General features: G+C 39.0%; 1 protein-coding gene and 1 long non-coding RNA gene across 2 annotated transcripts in view; one reads left to right on the top strand and one right to left on the bottom strand.

Moving 5' to 3' along the window:
• LOC140944371 (uncharacterized) overlaps positions 1-20,003 on the bottom strand; it is a 46,688-nt gene that overhangs the window by 15,734 nt on the left and 10,951 nt on the right. Inside the window, exons 4-8 of the mRNA XM_073393527.1 lie at positions 14,554-15,230; positions 14,213-14,318; positions 11,751-12,297; positions 1,675-1,924; positions 226-435 (exon numbers count right to left, since the gene is read on the bottom strand). Of these exons, the coding sequence (XP_073249628.1) occupies positions 226-435; positions 1,675-1,924; positions 11,751-12,297; positions 14,213-14,318; positions 14,554-15,230 (1,790 nt within the window). The remainder of the gene's footprint in view (positions 1-225; positions 436-1,674; positions 1,925-11,750; positions 12,298-14,212; positions 14,319-14,553; positions 15,231-20,003) is intronic.
• Positions 2,748-5,571, top strand: LOC140942535 (uncharacterized). Its single transcript, XR_012166550.1, has 2 exons — positions 2,748-3,459; positions 5,144-5,571. It is a non-coding gene; the product is annotated as an uncharacterized lncRNA (long non-coding RNA).

Raw genomic sequence — 20,003 nt, 5'->3', positions numbered from 1 at the left:
CTAAAAGCGGATTGGACTGTCATGATGATTTGACGGACTAGACTTTGAACGTCCATAATTCGACTTCATAGTTCAACGGATTGCGGTAGTTAGTGAGAAGAAAGATTGCTTTCTTAAAAACATAAAATGACCTTCTTAAAATATAAATTAAAATGAACGTTTCCTACTTGTAGATGTGAAGCACGATGCGTAGATCTACACTTACGAAAGACAACTTTTACTCACCACTATTTCTCCAATTAGCACTTTAGCATACTCTCTTTCTTCTTCTGTTCCAGAGATTATGTAAATTTCTTGATCTTCACGATCTGAGATTACTTTTGCTCCTGACTGGGCGGAAATGTGTCGGAGTTTAGCTGCCTTTTTTCCTATCACTAAACCCTTGAATCTGTCTTCAACCTTTATTAGTTCCCGCCTTCTTCTTTTGGCACTATCCTGCACAAAAAAGACTAAATTCAGGCCATGTTCACACTATACTGGATAGCTTTTGCGCCGGTCCGAAACCCATACCAGATAAGGCTTCTGTTCACATGGTGCGATTTCTGTAACGGAGAGAAGCTGTGCATCTCTGATAGGTTTTGATCATAGTATACCGGATAGCTTTTCTTGTCGGCACGAAAAGCTCCCGGCGGGTACTCCTGGGAATTCTTAATGGGGGTGTGCCGTCCGGTTCTCCAGACCATATTTCTCTTTCTTTTTAATCATTTGGAAATGAAAGGATAAATACGTTCATACACTCCCGTAGTTCCCATACCCGAATCCAGACCGAACTGGGCAAAATAAATACCTGTTTTCAGACCAAAAGGAGCCCAAAAACCATACCCTTTGGGGCGGCATATACCTTTATGGTTTATATAAGGGAGTAGCCCCCCCGGGGGGGGGGAAAGCTATGTATCCGGGACGTATAATGCGAACATGGCGTCATTATATGTGGCAGGTAAATAGATCATTTTCATAATATGGGAAATCATATTGTGTCAAGAAGTGGAATTCATTTCGTTTTTTCTTTCTTTTCTGTTTTGAGTTTTTAGCATCAACGAAAAAAATCGCTGAAGCATATTTGTACTTTTAGTAGAATGATACCACCGTGAAAATGATCTTAAAACTATTTTTGGGTACTGTAAGTAGTTACTGCTCATTTAAAAAGTTTAAAAGGAACGTGATCTTATTTAATATTAATAATATTTATTTGTTCGGTCGACTATGGTCATAAAAATGAAATCTGTATTATTTAAGACACTGTTTAAAAATACCAGTTACAAAAGAAGAGCTTATTCCAACCTCCAGCCCTCGATAGCTTTACATGACCTAACATTGATCCTAAAATGCCCAGCATTTCTATTTCTTGATTTCTTAAGTCAAGAAGCCTTAACTCCTATATTAACTCCTATTTTTAACCAGTCACAAAAACAAAAAATTAACAATCAAATAAACAAATCGAGCTCAGTACACTAACTGCACTACTTGGTTATCTTTTTATTTGCCATTCGTTTCTGCAGAACATTTAGCCACTATAAATAAAAGGTCGCTTGAGAATGCGAAATATATTAAGAAGTCATTGAAGGTGGCATGACATTGCATAAAGTATACTTGCTGATGATGGGTTTAATGCAGGCTCTTAAGTGTACTGTGAGAACTATTTCCTGTACTGTAACTATGGGTTTAACACTTTACCACTATTCCCTTGATAAGCCTTTCAGCATGTGCAGTTTGTTCTTCATCACCAAAGATTGTAAATCCGGCTTCCTCCTTGCTTTGGGAGACTAATCTTGTTCCAGTTGTCTCCGTAATTTCACGCTGCTTGTGGCCACCCTTTCCAATAACATGACCCTTCAGACTCACTGGAACGTCTACAAATTTACTTTCTTCTTCTTCTTCTTTTTCTTGTTCTTTACTTTGCTCCCGGAGATTATCGTGCGACAACCTGACAGTTTTAATAGGACAAAGAAATCCACTGAGATACATATACTTTGTTAAATATGTAGAATTAGTGTAGAATGTTTTAGCTGTGATTTATGTTGTCATCTGTGACAATATATAGTCGCCTGCCGATGCACGTTAGATTTTCCAAAGTTATCCTTTTTCTCCGATTTTTTTTCTTTTACTTGTAAACCCTTCCACTGCCGCTGGTTGAAAAAAACGCACAGTAAAAAAGAATTTTTTTTACAAATGAGTCAAGATAACTCAATTTTGAGTGAAGTGTTACATTTTACTCAATTTATTGAGTAAAATTACTCAATAAACGGCTTGGAAACTAAAATTTGATAGCATTTTGTTTTGAATAAGGGTATAGGCATGATTTTCAGTGGAACATGCCTAGCGAACGTAAAAAACGCATCCAGTCTGAGGATTAATGAGAGAGGGAAAATTTTATATATTTAGGCATGACAAAATTCAAGGGAACATTGGTACTTAGAAATAACATCTCATAGGCATGGAAAAAATGGGTTCATGCCCTCGCAGCCCAAAATTGACCGAGCTAAACTTAGGTCCCAGATCTCTCGCCGGGTTGATAATTCATTCCCAGTTTTTGCTCCTCTGGTTTGGCATGCCCGGCATGCCGATGGTGAAGCCAGTTGGTTTGGCATGCCCGGCATGCCAGGCAAGAAATTGACATGCCCAGCGAGACTGATTTTGATGTTCGCTTCAGCATCGTATCCTGAGAATCACATATAATCGCCAAATATATCTTAGGGAGCTTGAAGTGACAGGTTTCATGCCTGGCAATAAATGCATAACAAAAAAAGTCATGTTTGTCACAATGTGTGTCACGGGATCGACTGGCAAAACTGAAGACAGAAGCCTGGATTTATAAATAAAAAGCACAACAAAACAACATTATTCATGCATAAAATAGAATACTTAACTTGCAATCAAAGATTAATCCTTTTATTTCAAACCGATACTGACATTTCTAGGTCCAGATTTAAATTTGATCGCGGAAAAGCGTCTTAAACAATAAGATAACAAATCTTCTCAGTATAAACTTATCCATGCTTAAGTTTTATCGCGTCGGAATGTTTCCCGGTCAACAGCATTAAAAGACTGGTGAAAATTAAGCTTACCAGGTCGTTCAAGTCAGTACGAGAGTACGACGTTAATACTGCAAAGACGTTCAGATTTGGTGAATTTGGACTGCCTTCTCAGAGAGATTTTGCTTAGTTTTTCAGTACGCTTCTTGTCGGCTATGCGAATCTCGCAAACTGTTTTACTCCTTGCTGACGATAGTCCTTTGAGCAACGTCATCTGCGTCATCCGAAGATACCCCGAGCACGCACGAAATCGGCCGAATTTCCGCAGAAGTGTTTTCGGATGACGATGAATCTAGTTTGATGTAGCGTGGCAGTTGTGGCGTCACGATGTCGTCATGTGTCTTCGCACTTGTTTGTCTTTTTTTTCTGCGGTGCATAGTTGAGATGTTGGTGAATGCTGGACAAGAAATGGATTCTGCGAGAGACTGTAAGTACAAATTTAGTATTAATTTCGTAAAGAAAAAGCCTGAATATCGAACAAATCCCGTAAATTAGCCTTTTGGCATTCAGTTTATCTTGCTGTTGAGCATGCCTAAGAACTCCGGCATAAGTGGTTGTCAACTCGTTCACTTCGGATTGTTTCTGTTTGTATGTCTTGTAATCTTCTTCTGCTGCTAAGAAGACTAGCTAGAGAAAACTTCAAAAATATAGAAACCAAAGCTAAAAAAAGTCAGATCTAATTTTATAGCTCGAGTATAATTATTTTTGGCACCTACGGTCATATTTTTTCACTGTAATGGTAAAGTTACTTATTTTTGCTGCATAGTTTGACTGTTGTTTGAAAGACAATCAAACGGATATTACAATCACTTTTGGAGACAAAATAAAATATCCGTAAATCAACTGCCAAAATCAGATTTGGATTTCGCTTTAAAAAAATGAACATGCTGCAGGTGTCAATGCAAAGTTGTAAACAACTCAATATAAGCAGTCTGTGAATGTGCGTTTAGGTCCACAAAACTAATTTTTCTTTTGGACATCTCATCCAAGCAAAGTCTTAAGGCTTACATTGCTTGTCTACGAGTGTACTACAAAATGCTTTGCTACAGTAAGCCTCTGAGAGGCGATTCTGTTAAATTTATAGGACACTAAAATGCAAATAATTCTAAGCTTAAACAACCTGGCTGGGTCCGACTTTTGAATTACAAAATGTTCACGTTTGCCCGCTCTACTTTGAATGAACATGGTTTTTGAAATGATTTTGTACTATTTTAACCCGAAAATTATGACTGGGTTATAAAGCTTTTAAAACGGACGAAAACTAAGCTAATAAACAAATTCAATGTAAAAAACTAAGATTTAGTCCCGTTTTCAGCTTTGCTTTGTGGGCCGAAAATTTACCTTTACGCAAAAACAAAAGCAAACAATGAGGCTTTTATTCGACATTTTTTCTGAGAATTTTATCTGATCAATTTAATGTCACTAGCATTGTTTTCGTACAGGAATTTTCCTAATTATATGAGCTTTTAATTTAATAATTTTGATACTCTATAAACTTCTCATTTGATAGCTTCACTTTTTTATACACCGATTGAGAAACAAATTCGCTCTCGTTAAATCCTATTTTATGACCTATTTATACGAAACATACGAAATGATGTAACCGGACAGGCTTTAACCTTTGGTCCTAATTTACTTTTTCTTCGCAAGCCCTAATCAGCTGACGGGCCATGAGAGAATATCGCCACAAAAAGATGCGAAAAAGTTTTCGCAGAGTTTCCTTTACATATTCCGGCTTTATATGGGTCTACACCTCACCTGCTTAAAAATGAAACTGTTGTTCAATTAAGTGTCAGTCAAACTCGGTATAATCTTGACATGCAAATCCAAATGCACAGGTTTATTTCGCAGTAGAAGAGCGTGTAAACATCATCGAACAATGCAATGTAAATTGGCTAATGTGAAACCACGTTTCTTTCACTTTATTTACCATGCATTTATCTCAATTGCATACTCTTGTGAAATTAGCCTCAGACAATTAGTTTCGACCTTTAACAGACTCAACAAGCCAGCATGAAAATATGTTAAGAGAAGCTGAGCTCTACATGTTCTATTTCTTTTTTTCATATTGCCCTTGCATGTGTTAACATTCCATTTCTTTTTTGTTACAGGTAACTTCCAGACATGACGAGGAGATAATTACTTTTCTAGAGAGCAATTCTTTGATACTGTCAGTTATTACTGACTTACTTTGAGTTAAAAACAAAGAACACAGACACTGGTAATGACACAAAAACATTAATCCCTGGCAAGCCTACAAAACACGAAAGAGGAACTCAGACTCCTTATCAAAATGTGAAACAAGATAAAAACAGCTTTTCTGACGTAGGGAAAATTGCGTTAGAGAGATTTGTAATTGCAACGTTATATTTAAGCACATTGCATTGTCAAACATCATAATTTACTGAATAATGAACAGTGATTTGGGGGCTTAGCTCAGTTTGTAATGAACTTTGAAAGATATTCTATAACCTTGTATTTTTAAAAGCTTTCATGGAACATAGATGCATTTTATTATACAATGAAAATAGTCTCTGTCTCTCTTTTTACTGATTTCAGTCAATTCCATTTTATTCGCAATGTGAAATGGGAATCCTATTAAAGACCCATTAAAAGGGGTGAGGAGTTTTTACAATCCCCCAACAGGTCATCTCCACGATGACGCTGTTTTATTACTACGGCAGAATCCCTCAGGGTTTTTCTTTCTTGTGAAAATTATAGCTTTTGTCATTTAAACTTCGCTGGGACAACCAAATCTATGAAAATGAAAGGAACAGCAATGACGTCATCGTGTAACCGTTCATCAAAAGATAAGGACTGTGATCTGTTTAGTTTTTTTTTTTTAGCCAGGCTTAAAATCTCTGTAGATTCAAGGAATTATAACCTGTGCGTTGAGAGCATGCCAGAGACCGATTTTGACATGCCCGGCATGACCCAGATTATGGCACGCCCGGTATGCCAGAGAATTTGGCATGCCGGGCATGCCAGAAAATTTGGCATGCCCGGCATGCCGGAGATTTTGCTGGGTATGAATTACTTATTACTAGAACCTAGGCTTCTCGCGGCCTGGGTGAGAAGGTCACGGAACCTCAAATTATGCTTACAGGGCATGCGAAATTCTGTTGCATGCCAATTTCAATGCAAAACCACTCTGGGGCCACCCCCTCTATTACCAGTGAGCAAATCATTGACGATAGGCATGGGAAAAATCCTTGCATGCTAACCAACATTGAAAACGTAGCAGAAATGTCCTCAGTTGCTGAGTCATGCCCTAGGGGAGGTTTTAAAATACAGAATTTCCTGACATGGATGAGGGAATTTTCAGTAAACAGCATGCGATCATGCCGGCTAGGACGTATTGCGTCCGTATTGCCCCTTTTTACAGCTAGCTAGGCTCATTTTTAGGTTCCACGGCCTGAAATGACGAAAAATTCATGCCCTAAATGTAAAAAGTCCAAAAACGTCCTCGAAATTTTAGTTTCCAAGCCGTTAATATGAGTTAGCTTTCGTAACCCTCAGAGAGAGTTATAACAACTCACTATTCTGAGTAAAATGTCTATGATCAAAACATGTGAGTAAAACATTTACTCGCTGAGTAATATAAATCCTTTTACCTTTTATGGTGAGTAAAATTAACACCTTATTTCGAGTTACTTGGCTGTGAAGCAGACAACTGAGTAAAAACACTCACACAAAGTTTACCGATTCGTTTCAGCGTTGCAAATTAAGGAAGGCACAAAGCTGCAATGATCTCAGTGGTATACCGATCTACCAAGCGGTTTAGCTATCAGAATCTATACGCTACGATCAAGCGGCAAGCTATCCCAAACTGATTCAACACCAAAGCTACAACTGTCTTCTGTGTCGTCGTCTTCATCAACCTGTGCTCGTTCAGCAACATTATTACACTGAGTTTGGATCTGCAGTGCTTAACCCTAATCTGTGAAAGGCAGTTCTTAACCCTAATCTGTAAAAACTACGTTGTGTAAATTTCATGAGGGGTCAGAAGGGGCTACGGTCGAAGGGATCTAATGATCCCGTTGTTCTCATACGAACATTGATCATTTGTTTTGCTCAACCAATCATTTGTCTCGATCGCGCAAATAAATCATTGACTTGATCACGTAGAACACTTGAACCAATCACTGGTCTTGGATCAAATTATCGTTGGATAAACGAGCGCTCAAAAATAACGATTTTAATAATAATAATAATAATATACAATATTTATAGAGCACTAATTCCCAATGGTCCAAAGGCGCTTTACATAATAAGAACAACAGCAAAATCCTAAACCTACAAAACTACAAAACTACATTGTCATCCTATAAAAATTCCCAATGGTCCAAAATCGCTTTACATAATAAAAATAACAACAAAATCCTAAATCTACAAAAACTACAAAACTACATTGTCACCCTATAAAAACATCATCATTCTATACGACAACGTCATAACAAATTTTAAAAAGCCAAGTCCTAAGCTTAGATTTAAAAGAAGAAAGGGAATTACAAGATCTAAGTTCGAATGGAAGTGCATTCCAAACAGAAGGTGCAGCAATAGTAAAAGACCGGCCACCATGATGTAGAAACTAAAAATTGATTAGAGGATCTAAGAAGTCGACCAGGTGTATAAGGCTTGATGAGATCAGTGATATAGCTAGGTGCAGCACCATGAAGTGCCTTAAATGTAATTACTGCAATTTTGAAAGTTATCCTTTGTTCAATTGGCAGCCAATGAAGTTGAATAAGCAACGGCGTAACATGTTCATATCTACTAGTAAGGTGAATAAGCCTAGCAGCACTATTTAGGACACTCTGTAAACGTTTCAAGATACATTTAGGCTGACCGTAGAGCAATGAGTTACAATAGTCGATCCTTGTAGTAACAAAGGCATGAATTAGCGTTTTACATGTATCATAAGAAAGAACCTTGCGAATCTTAAAAAATATTGCGTAAATGAAAAAACGAAGACTTGCAAACAGCAGTAACGTGCGGTAACATCGATAGAGAGTTATAAAAAATAACCCCAAAAATTTAGCAGTAGTTGAACAGTCAACAGTGTCAGAGACAATCACCAGGTTATTTAACGCAGGACGTGGGCGATAGGAGGATGAAAAAACTATAATTTCAGTCTTCCCACTGTTCAGTTTCAGCTTGGTATTTAACATCCAAAGGTCAATATCTTTAACACAATCTTCAAGAGCAGATTTACATGTTGACAAATCCTCAGGCGATGACGTTTCAAAAGATAAATATAGCTGTGTATCATCAGCATAAAAGTGATAAGATATACGTAAACGTAAAACGCCGTTTATACCTTCTTCGATTTTTTCTTGCTTCGATATTGATTTAGTTACTTGTAGGTTAGTTTTAGCCGTGGGGGTAGAGTCTCGTGTTTACGACGTACAGACATGGCTCGTCGATAGTACTGGTGTTGAAGATTCTTCGAAATTACAAGATAAGCACTCGCAGACAATATAAGCTTAGGCTTATCGCCTTGAAGAAGGAGCTACGTACTAATAGGTTAAGGGCTCTGTGGGCCTTCTGCAAAACTAGTGTAAAAGGGATATATGTTTTTGCAACATCCTGAACGTATTAGTATCCTCAGACAAAGAACAGACAAAGCACAAAGCATCGCCATTTGCATTCATGTACGTTTTAGCGGACAAGATTTTTGTTTTTTGGTTATAGTTTGCTAGTTTAAAAAAAAAGTCTGTATTTATGTGCAGTTTCTATGTTAATAGATCATTGGAAACAACATGTTTTCAGTGATGACCTCTAGCTTTACATCTACATCTTTATTTTATACTCAGCTCGTCGGAGTGTCAAATCATTATCAGAGACCTTCGTACGAGTTGCGGGTGCTGGGTGGTATATTTGTTTATGAGGAGAGGGGAGGGCTCGGTTGCTAGGTTTAGGCCAGGATTTTTTTTCCAAACCTAATACTTTGGCTGATTTTTCCTTATTTTTCAAAATCAGACTCTCAATTCTGTGCAAGAATTTGTGTGAAGGATTCTTTTCTTAACCCCCCCCCCCCCCCCCCCAAATAATAATTTAAAAAAACAAAGTTGGCCTCTTAACAACCCACGTTCGATGTATTAAAAATCTATCATGACTCTAGGAATATTGACCATTTCACTACAGACTGTAATTTGATTGGGTTTAAGCAACACTAATTATATCTTGTCAGCGGAGTAACTGCAGAGTACCCTGCCACTACGAGGCTGTATCCCTGAAAGAGCTGGATACGTGGATACGCAGTTTTTCCTTTTATGCGCTTTTCTACCTTCAGTGGCTTTAAGAACGACAACTAGACATCTATAAGCTTTATATACTGTTTTAAGGTGACTCGACCCAGTTATTTTGTGGGGGTACCATCCTACTTTGAAGCTCTCTGGTATCCCCACCTTTACTTTGATCGTCAGTCTAACATATAGCATGAATAACATATAGATCAATCTACAATACAGCATTAAATTTTTGGCGATCGGAGTAAATGTCACGTGGTTATAGTACCACGCCTCTTTCGGGTCTGAGTCGAAATTCTGCTGTTGCCGGCATTTTTTCGCCAAAATCTCTCGGCTACATATAGTGCGCATTAGTGCCTTGCGTTGAACAGAGTTTCACCAAAATCGCTAAGACCCAATTCGAGAAATTCAGCGGTTTGCAAATTCAGGTCATAATTTATGTGAAAATGATAAGCAAACTTTACACGATTATATCTAATAAACTATGAGATTTATCCCTTTATTTTGGGGATCTTTATAACAGATGGGTCCTTGCAAGTCAGTAAAAAGCTTTAGGGCCTTGTAAGTGCGCGCGATTTCGAGCAATGCAAACATATGGAAATTAGAGTTTTAGCTATTTGTTGACGTTTGTCAGCGTTTAAGAGTCCTTCTCGCGAAAAAAGCATTTTCTTAAAAATGCAAGGATTAAATTAGCTGCAAAAACCGTGGACGAAGATCCTGCTAGTTGAAAACGTTGGATCTCTAGAAAAGAGATCAAATCAGCCAAAATACAAAGAACCAGGAACAAGAAGTCCAAAGACTACTGCAAAGCTGATTTAAAACAACGTATATTGTTTTTTATAACAATATTTCGGCTGGCCATACCAGCCTTCTTCAGGTTTACAGATGTTACTGAACTTATGTAGCAACCACAATATTATATAAATGGAGAATGTCGCAATAAAAGGGAGAGACGGAAATGACGTATAACATAAAAACTGGAAAGGAAAAATACTAAGGATATGGATTACAATAATTCGTCACGGCGGTTTAGGCCATGAACACCCCGACCATTTTCTTTTTCGAGTTTTTAATTCTCGGCATGATGTACACTCAGCTGGCTAGAGACGTTACGTGACGGGAATCTCTTCTATTTTCTCATACTAAATTATCATATCTCGGTGAGCATTCGGAAGTCAGCCAAGTGCGGTCATTGCACGCATGCTAAAAAAGAATGCTGTATCATGACAGACTAGAAACAATAAAAAACTCCCAAAGCACAAACTCAATCAAAACGATAAAAATCTTCAATGTTTACTCACGTTTGGCGTTATAGAAGATAATGTCACGGTTTTTCAATGACCATTCGGGTAGTTAGTTAATCAATTGTGGCCCTGAAAAAAATTTGAAGGGAAAAAAACTACGAAGCTTTAACAAAATGCGTTTTTCGTGAGAAGGACTCTTAAACGCTGACAAACGTCAACAAATAGCTAAAACTCTAATTTCCATATGTTTGCATTGCTCGAAATCGCGCGCACTTACAAGGCCCTAAAGCTTTTTACTGAATTGCAAGGACCTATCTGTTATAAAGATCCCCAAAATAAAGGGATAAATCTCATAGTTTATTAGATATAATCGTGTAAAGTTTGCTTATCATTCTCACATAAATTATGACCTAAATTTGCAAACCGCTGAATTTCTCGAATTGGCCATGGGTCTTTGCGATTTTGGTGAAACTCTGTTCAACGCAAGGCACTAATGCGCACTATATGTAGCCGAGAGATTTTGACGAAAAAATGCCGGCAACAGCAGAATTTCGACCCAGACCCGAAAGAGGCGTGGTACTATAACCACGTGACATTTACTCCGATCGCCAAAAATTTAATGCTGTATTGTAGATTGATCTATATGTTATTCATGCTATATGTTGGACTGACGATCAAAGTAAAGGTGGGGATATCGGAGAGCTTCCAAGTAGGATGGTACCCCCACAAAATAACTGGGTCGAGTCACCTTAAATGTATATCGAAAATACGCAGTGACTATTATTTAAAAGATATTTACTAGGTGGATAGCCGGATACGTAGTGACAAAGTGCATACGCGGCTACAGAGTGACTGAGTATCCGCGTATCCAACTATCTTTAGGGGTTGCTTTTCAAGTGGCAGGGATTATCTAATGGGGGGAAATCAAAACCCAAAGCAATCCCTAGGGCTTCAAACAAAACCCAAAACAATCCCATGCCCAATTTTCGAGCCATAAAAACATATTTGCGGAACTACGCGGCCGGGATACGCAGGAACTATCACGAATCTTCAGATTGTTTTGAATACCCAAAAAAATCCCTACTAAAATCAAGCTACCCAAAAAGATACTTGCCATTTTTCAAACCCAAAAACAACCCTTCGATCATCCCTGTCACTTGAAATCCGGAGTATGTACCCCCCTGGGCAAAACGGTCTATATTGATGTATCATATAGTTCATACCTACACCCTGCTAAGTACTTTTGACAATCTTTGTAGTCTTTTTCGTCGATGGTCGTGATCAGTTTTATCTCAGAAAGGCCAAGTTCTTTAAGAATATCCTCCGTTACTAGGCATTCCTGCACCACTCGACCAAGATTACCTGTACAATAGTCTTGCCAAAGTTCTTCAAGAATCTTTAAAGAACCGCACTCTACAGTGATTATCAAGCTCCCAGGCTTACAATCAACTAAAATCACCTCGCGTACCTCTTTCATGTATCGAATAAAACAATTGAAATCTTCCTGTGTCGATGGATTTAGGTTGTTCAAGTACTTTGAGGCAATTGAATTCAGAATTTGTTGTGAGGAAGGAATGACACCGTTTCCGACATTCCCACTTGGGGAAGCAGTTGTGTTTGACACTTGTGACTGACTTGAGGTGACCGATGCAACTGCACCTTCCTTTATCACTCCTTGGGATTCCTGTGGCTGTCCTATCATCACCGTGGCTCCTTGTTGCAGGCCAGGTCCAGAAATGGCCTCACACTCAATCTTTAATCTAATAAGAGCTAATAACATAAAAAAAATCTGTTAAAGGTGGATGTAGACGACCAATTAATGTGATTGTAACCTGTTTCTCTATTTCACTTCACAAAAAATGACAAGCTCCAGTCAAATCCCGACAAAGCCTAAATTATTCAGGCTTTCTTTTCGCAAAGTCGTGTCTTTGACTGCAATGATCATGCTCTCTTCATTTGTTTTGTTTAATTCCGCGGTTCAAATATATGAAATTCATATATTCATCATTTCGTCTTCATCTTTCCCGGGTATAATACCAACAATTAATGACCAGCTCTCAGCTGTCTTGCTACCCAAATTGGTTAGTGCGCTGCACCGGTGTAAATATGTGATTAGGAACCTGAAGCAAAAACAAATCAAGTAAAACACACAACACTGCCCTCAGCTCCGGACTAAATTTGTACGAAGTACAACTGATCCCGCCAGTTCCCCAGTGAAATTTCATTTTTCACAGCGCAATGTAGAACTCCCCACCCCAGGTAAGCCTCTTAACTGCGAGGATAATCTATTCGTTGTGTTCCAAAAAATATCCATACCCCCAGCGGACGGCACTTTTGTTTTAGACCCCTAACCCCCTGGATTTTCCATTCCAGGGGATGCTTGTCATATCCCCCCACCCCCTGGAATTTCCGTAATTTTCCAACTTGGTTGGGTAGCCCATGGAAAGAATACTTTCGTCAAAAATGCCGTTGCACTATAATTTCATGCGAAAGATAATCTGCAATAAAGAGAGAAAAAATATTTTTATTTATGTTAATACAGTGCCAAATAATCTCAATTTTGCCTTGTAGAGGTCTTTCTTAGTTAATTATCAACGGTAAGTCACTGTGAACCATGGAGGCGGTACGGCCGAACACGACACAAGTGATGTCATCTCTCAAACCAGTGAACTTCAATTACTTCCTTTCAGTTAAAAACATGCCAGAAGAAGGCTTATAAGGGAACATGACCACGTTACATTGAATACCACAATATATTGTGTAACAAAGTCACTGCAGATAGATAAGCGGACGTTTGTTCATGAGCCGACGACAATCGTGTTACATAAACTATCATGCAAGCCGTGTAAAAAGCACTCAGCCGACCGAAAACAATAAACGATATTTTTTGCTTTGAAACACCGAGTTACCAATAACTGATTGCTTGCTTATCAATCTTAATCGGAGCCCCCGGAAAAAAAGCTCGAGAGGCTGGCGGTCAGGGCGGGACTTGAACTCGGGTCCTCCGGATTGCAAATTCAGCGTTATAACCGCTCGGCCATGACGACTCCTTCCGCCTGAAATAGAAACAAGACGCTCTCAAAGCGTACACTTAGACGTCGTTGTATCAAGAGTATGTGAGGATTATTCGTGTGAGCGCCGCAATGTTGTTAAATTGTTAAGGGTTCGTTGAAATGGTTGAAAACGGAGACGTGGAGCCAAGGTGGACGTTGCTTAGTATGTAAAAGGAATTCCTAACGTTAACTGGCCCACCGAATAGCGAACGAGCATAACTACCAAATAACAAGTAACAAGCGCGTTCTTTCCCTTCATTTTTGGAAGGGAAACAACAGCACCATTGTTAAGGAAAAAAGAGGCTTTTGGAATTACGGTTGAACTCCTACTAAGCGGCCATCCTCGGGGGTACCGGCATGTGGCCGAAAAAGTAAAGTTTGGCCGCTCAGTAGAGGTTCGTTATAAAATAACCTTTAGAAGAAACATCACTTTCTTTTGAAACAAACACGCGACGGGAACAGAACTGGCTCACAATCAGTCATCACCCTCTATCTCGGATTGTACTTTCTTTCATTCTTAACACAAAGCCAAAGTAAGTGTATCAAGCGCATGGTGGCCCGTTAATGGAGGTGACAACAATTGGGTAACTCTCGGTTCACTGAGCAAAGAAGTAATGTTTTAAGAAACTCACCCCTAGAGGACTGTTTTGCAGCACTTGAAGAGGCGAGTGTGTTTATCAACTGATTCATCTCTTCCAGATGATCTTTAATTTCTCTTGCTCTTTCATGAACTGCTGTCTGAGTGTAAAATTCAAAGTGTCATAAGTCACCATATCTGGGAAAAAAAAGAAGTTGCTTTATATTGCACTAAATAAATCAGTAAACTTAAAAAATAACCCAGTAACTCCTTGGCTTTATCAAAAAGCATAAAACTATTGAATTTGAAAGCTTTAAAGTTCTCTCTACAACTCAAATGACAATTTACGTTTGAGTTTTATTTTGTTTGTCTTTTTTTGCTTACTTTTAACCCTACCTCCAAACGACCTATCCGTTCATTGACTTCATCCATGGATTTCTTGATCTCCATATCATTTTTATACCACGCCTCAAGTTCTTGCACATTGCGTTCATCTTCAGTTGTGAGGGGATCTATCAAATATTTAGCAATGGCTCCTTGCCATGCAGTTTTCCTTGTAGAACTAATCTGCCCAGCAATCCTCACGAGAGCTTCACTAATTTCTTGCCATAGTGTTTTAAACTCATTATCTCTGATTGCCATGCCTTGGTTCACGTGACCATATACCGAGTTTCGGTAATACTTTATTCTTGCTATATCAGCTGTTAAACTGTGGTCTGTACTAGCCGGTAGTTCATCCCATCCTGTGGTGGGAGGGGTCAGGTTGCATATTGTCCTCAGCAAACGGACCAGCAGAGTGACATCAAAATCTGCTGACTTGCCGTACACCCCTGGGGAAGGGTAAAGACAGTGGCACTGTGGCATGGTGAGTTTTGCAGCTTTTACCTTATTTTTTGTTACTGGATTGCTGAGAATCGTAGGAAGATTACTTGGAGGACATATTGAGTCAAAAATCTCCCTCAGTAGACTGGTCCCTCCACTTATTAAAAGTCGTGTAATGCGCTGGAAATTTTCTTTTCCACTCGTCGAACGGAGGATTTCTTCTGGATCTGGAGCGACCGCCATTTTCTTCTCTTAGACTTATGAATCACTGATCATATTACTAGGAAATGGGATGCAAACATAACTGAATTATATTTTGCTGAAATAATTAGCTTGAAGTTTTTTAGCACTTAAAACATCAGTCTCTACCGGTTAGGGGCAAATTAATTTTTTCCCTATTTTTTGAGAAGCCACACGAGACCCTCCAGTCAGAGAGTCACGTTTAGCTCTATAACTAAGCCTAGATCAGTATAGGTTATGCACCTGGATCTGACCGACCATTTGAAACTTTTGTTGTTTTGTTTCGGCTAAACGAGTCAGGAAAATAATGTAACCAAAATCAATAAAAGATCTAAAGCTATGAAGAAGCACTAAATAACGATTTAAGCACATCTCAGTTTATTTCAGTTATATATACCATCTTCAGTTTTTCTATACCTGCGCAGGACATCTGTGTTACAGTTTTTAGCCTTTAGCCAGAGGTTCTTGGGGTTTCATCACGTATTTGGGAGGAGAGATTGCGTGACGAGCCAAAAGAATGTCTCTATGGGGCGAGAGGACCACTTAGTACTTCTTTTAATGTCTTGGTCCGCAATCTATTTACCTCATTTTTACAGAGACCTGAAAAAGCTGTAGATGTTCTAAAAGAACACCAAGGGCTGTTTTTAACGTAGCCTGCGTTTTAATACCTGGCTTGTAGGGGCCTCTAGTCCGTGTTTTAATATAGCCAGTCTGCAGTCGGTGTTTTGGCGGCCATTGCATTAAATGAATGCAAATTTGATGGAATGTTACACACATACGATATTCCTACAAGACCCTTATGACCTAATACAAATATGAATAAATATTTAAGACTACAGTCTCTCGAGTTGACCAGTATAATTCTCTGTACTCGCTATTTTAACCAAGTCAAGAAAACAAATTTCGGTCCAAATCTCAAATGAGAAGCGATGCACAGCTAGCGTGACGAGCCAATATTTCGCGATACTGCAATACCGAACATTAAAATCAAAATTACCAATTTCCTTTTTCTCCTAGCCCTAACAATTATATATTAGGGCTAGGAAACAAAGGAAACTGAGAATCATTCCTAAGAATGTTACATCAAAATTAACCTGAATTTAATTTCGACCTGTAAGATATACAAGCTTTTATTTGAAGCTGTTTTTACTACAGCAAAGGCATAACTGGCTTTTACTGGCCATATTGCAATTAAAGGAATACTCCATAGGACCCAAGAAATTTTCTGAAAGTTTCATGTACTCTTTCTTCAGAGTGGCATTTGCTCAAAATAAAGAGTATTGTTGATGACATTTCCGTGAGTGGTTTTGCTAATTATGAAAAGTACAATTTACTCAAACATTGAGTAAGGTGACATTTTACTCAAAATAAGGCGTCATTGTTGATGCACTGCGATTTTGTGCTTTCACTCTGTATTTTGAGTTAAAATTGCTCAAGCGTTGAGTTGTTTCACTCACAGATGAGTTGCTTTTGATCATAATGTCAAGTACATTCTACTCAATATCGAAGCTTACGCCTACTCACTATTTGGTGTCATTGTGGATGCAACGTTTTACTCAATTTCTTTTTTTTTTGGGGGGGGGGGGGGGGAGGGTGTCTCAACTCGACTCTTTTTGCGGTGTGGCCATGGTTGCGAGACTTACGAGAGTGATCGCAGGGACTCACGGCGTCTACTGTATATCAAACACAAATGTATGTTCCTTCCCTTACCTGGTGGAATCAGTGGAAAATTCTTTAATTCAATTATAAATAGCATGGGAGGTTCGATTTTCATCTACAAATCCAAAGTTTACTATCAATAAACTTAAGGCATCAAAATATTCAAAATAAACAAATCATTGACCATTCCACAGCAGAAATCTTTCTCCGCTACCTTCGACTGCATTTAAATCAGCTCTATTAAAACGACAAGTCAAAGCCTTACATTTACTCCTGCTAGTGACGATCGTTCAGGGAACGAAAAGGGAAAACGGAAATGATATTTTACGATATTCAAAAGCCTGCAGCTATTCAAAATCTAAATCGACGAATCGAATGGATCTAGATTGCTCGATGAATCGATTAAAACATAGCTTACCTCTTTCGCCGTCTCTCATAGTCCTCGCTGGCCATGACTTTTTGATTTCTAAACGTGTTACACTTTAGCAATTGGTTTAGAACTGTTCTACATCTGAGACTAAACGATTCAGAGGAGCAATAATAAAATGAAAACCACCAGAGAAAACAACAAGAAATGCTTCCGGGATGCGATGGAATTTATCACTGTTCACGTGAACTGAACTCTGTTTTCTGATTGGCTACCAAAGCAGGAGCTGTTTTAGTATTCCCTTACAGTGTAGCTCTGACCCTGAGGAAGGCTAATTTTGCTGGCCGAAATATTGGCCTCAAATAAATCAGCCCTTTGCCGTATTGCCAACCTTGTATTCATTTTTTGTTTTAATGCCCAACCTTTGTTAAACGCCAGGCAGCTTGTTGACAGTTTGTCAAAAACTCGCAACATCACACTGTTCTTGTATAATGCACCTATCAATGTTAAGTCGGCGGTGGGGGCCGGGGAGACAGGGCATGGGGTGGGGATTTGAAATTTTTAAAAAAAATTGTCGTCAAATTCCAGTCAATTGCGACCAAATTTCCCCATCCCTGGTTGCAATTGCTGTCAAATATCCCAATGCTAGACCCAAGAAAGGCACAATAAAAATATCTTCAAGTAAAACTCAAAAACAGGAGCGGGGAGGGGTGGGTGGGGGGAGAAACGTGGTCTGGGACCGAGAAACGATGTTCTCACAACTTGCAAAACGGTCATCCTGCGTGGTGGTCAGCGGATAATTGAAGTGTCTTGGTAGGTACTTCATATATGATTATTATTATGTACCTAAGCATACCTATTATTATTGTACTTTATATTTTTAGACTTTTTAGAAGAAGCGAACCGGCAGAGAAAAAAAAAATTTGAAAAAAATAATATCATGCATCTTTGTTTTTTCTTGCATATCGGATTTGTCTTTTCGGTACTGAAATTGCGGGAGAAACTTAAACGCAACCGTGTTAGATCTTAACCAACAACACAGCTGAACAACATCGCGCTCGATCGATTTACAGGTAACATCGTTTTTGCCGGGCAAGGATAACTTGATACTGATAAAAATTACTGAAGAAAGTGTCAAATTTATCGAAAGCAAGTATATTCAGAGAGCTTTATAAATATGAGCTTACAGCTCTACATATCATAACTGAATATTCACACTTCATAACATTTCACTTCCTTTATTACGATCAGTCAACACCTTGAATCCAAAGTTAAAATTGAAAACGATCCTAACAGACAAATGACAACTACTACCACTGAAAGCTCTGCACCTTGAAGCGACTTTAACTTTCCTACGGTTTGCAGCAAAGCACCGTCTTGATAGCTCAACTGTTCGGCGCTTCTTATCAGCTATACGGAGCTATATGTTGCATATTCCAAACTCTGCAGAGGGAAATCGTTTAACAGAAAAGGAAAACCACACACTATGCCTTAAAAGCGACATAAAAGCAATAAATTTGCGAATTATCAAAATATAATAGTGAGAAACAGTGCCGCCTTCAACCGCCATGATTTTGTTTCTTCTCAAGACCGTTGATCATTCTCGTCCCCAGAGCCACTCGGCTTAATTTGTAACCGACCTTTCCTAACCACGTGACCAAGAAACGACGGGCTCTGGGGACGAGAATAGCAAAAGCTTTGCTGATCGCTTTGCAAGTTGTGAGAACATCGTTTCGATTTCATTTAAGGGAATGTATGGGAAGTAGCTTCCCCCCCCCCCCCCCCTGCTCAAAAACGTAGAATACAGAAACCTTTAGGAGATAGTCCACATTTTGTAAGTTTGAATATACCGTTCTAGGTAAAGGGTACAAAGAAAGTCAGTTTTAGAAGCTTTATACAGTGATTATAGCGAATGATCCATACATTGATCAATTGTACTTGCAAAATCGACTTGGTTTCTCTTTACTCCCTTTTACTTTGATACCACAGTATCTTAAAGGTTCAATTGTTATCGTTGGCCTGGCTTCCATGATTTTCAGATCTTTCTACACCGTACGGCGCATGCATGAAGCGTAGAGGCGGGAAAATATATATTCGGTCTCAGTCTCTTTCGTCCGAGTCGGCAGTCAAATATCCCCACATCGGGCGAAGAAAGGTTCAAATGTCCTATCCCCCGGGAGAACAAGATCAGTCAAATGTCCTACCACAGGGCCAACAAAGACAATCAAATCCTCACGCCATGTCCTGGCTCCCCCATCCCCTCCCCAGCCGGCTTTACAATGATAGGTGCAGAAAGTGATTTGCGCAGGATCCACGTGAACTTTTTGAAATTAATATTCATGAAGAGGGCAAATGTCACCAAACGTTAAACTAGCTTCCGGGACTAGCTTCATGATCCCAAGGGAAGTCCATGCAGCACTGCCTGGGATGGAATTTTCAAGCCGCATGAATTTTTTTTTGTTACCATTTCCCTTCTATGATTTTTTTTTTTGGCAGGCCGGGGCTTTAATGTTTTTTAGGGTTGCTTGGCGTACATGAATTATTTTCATATATTTGTCCCATTTTGTACTTCGCCCTCTTCCCCCTTTAAGTTCATCTTTTTAGAGTTGCTTCCAGGGCGTCGCATTGAAAAGGGGGCTTAAGCTATGAATCTCTCGCCTCATAAGTAGGTCTTGTAGTATAACTGTTAAGTAGAGAACAATGCAGTGTTTTCGTGGTTGATAAGCGTCTTTACAGCCACGTAACCGATAAAGCGCAT

This window comes from Porites lutea, chromosome 7 (genome assembly GCF_958299795.1).
Source record: "Porites lutea chromosome 7, jaPorLute2.1, whole genome shotgun sequence".
Taxonomy (NCBI): domain Eukaryota; kingdom Metazoa; phylum Cnidaria; class Anthozoa; order Scleractinia; family Poritidae; genus Porites; species Porites lutea.
Note: the sequence above shows the minus strand (reverse complement) of the source record. Positions and strands in the feature narration are given on the sequence as shown.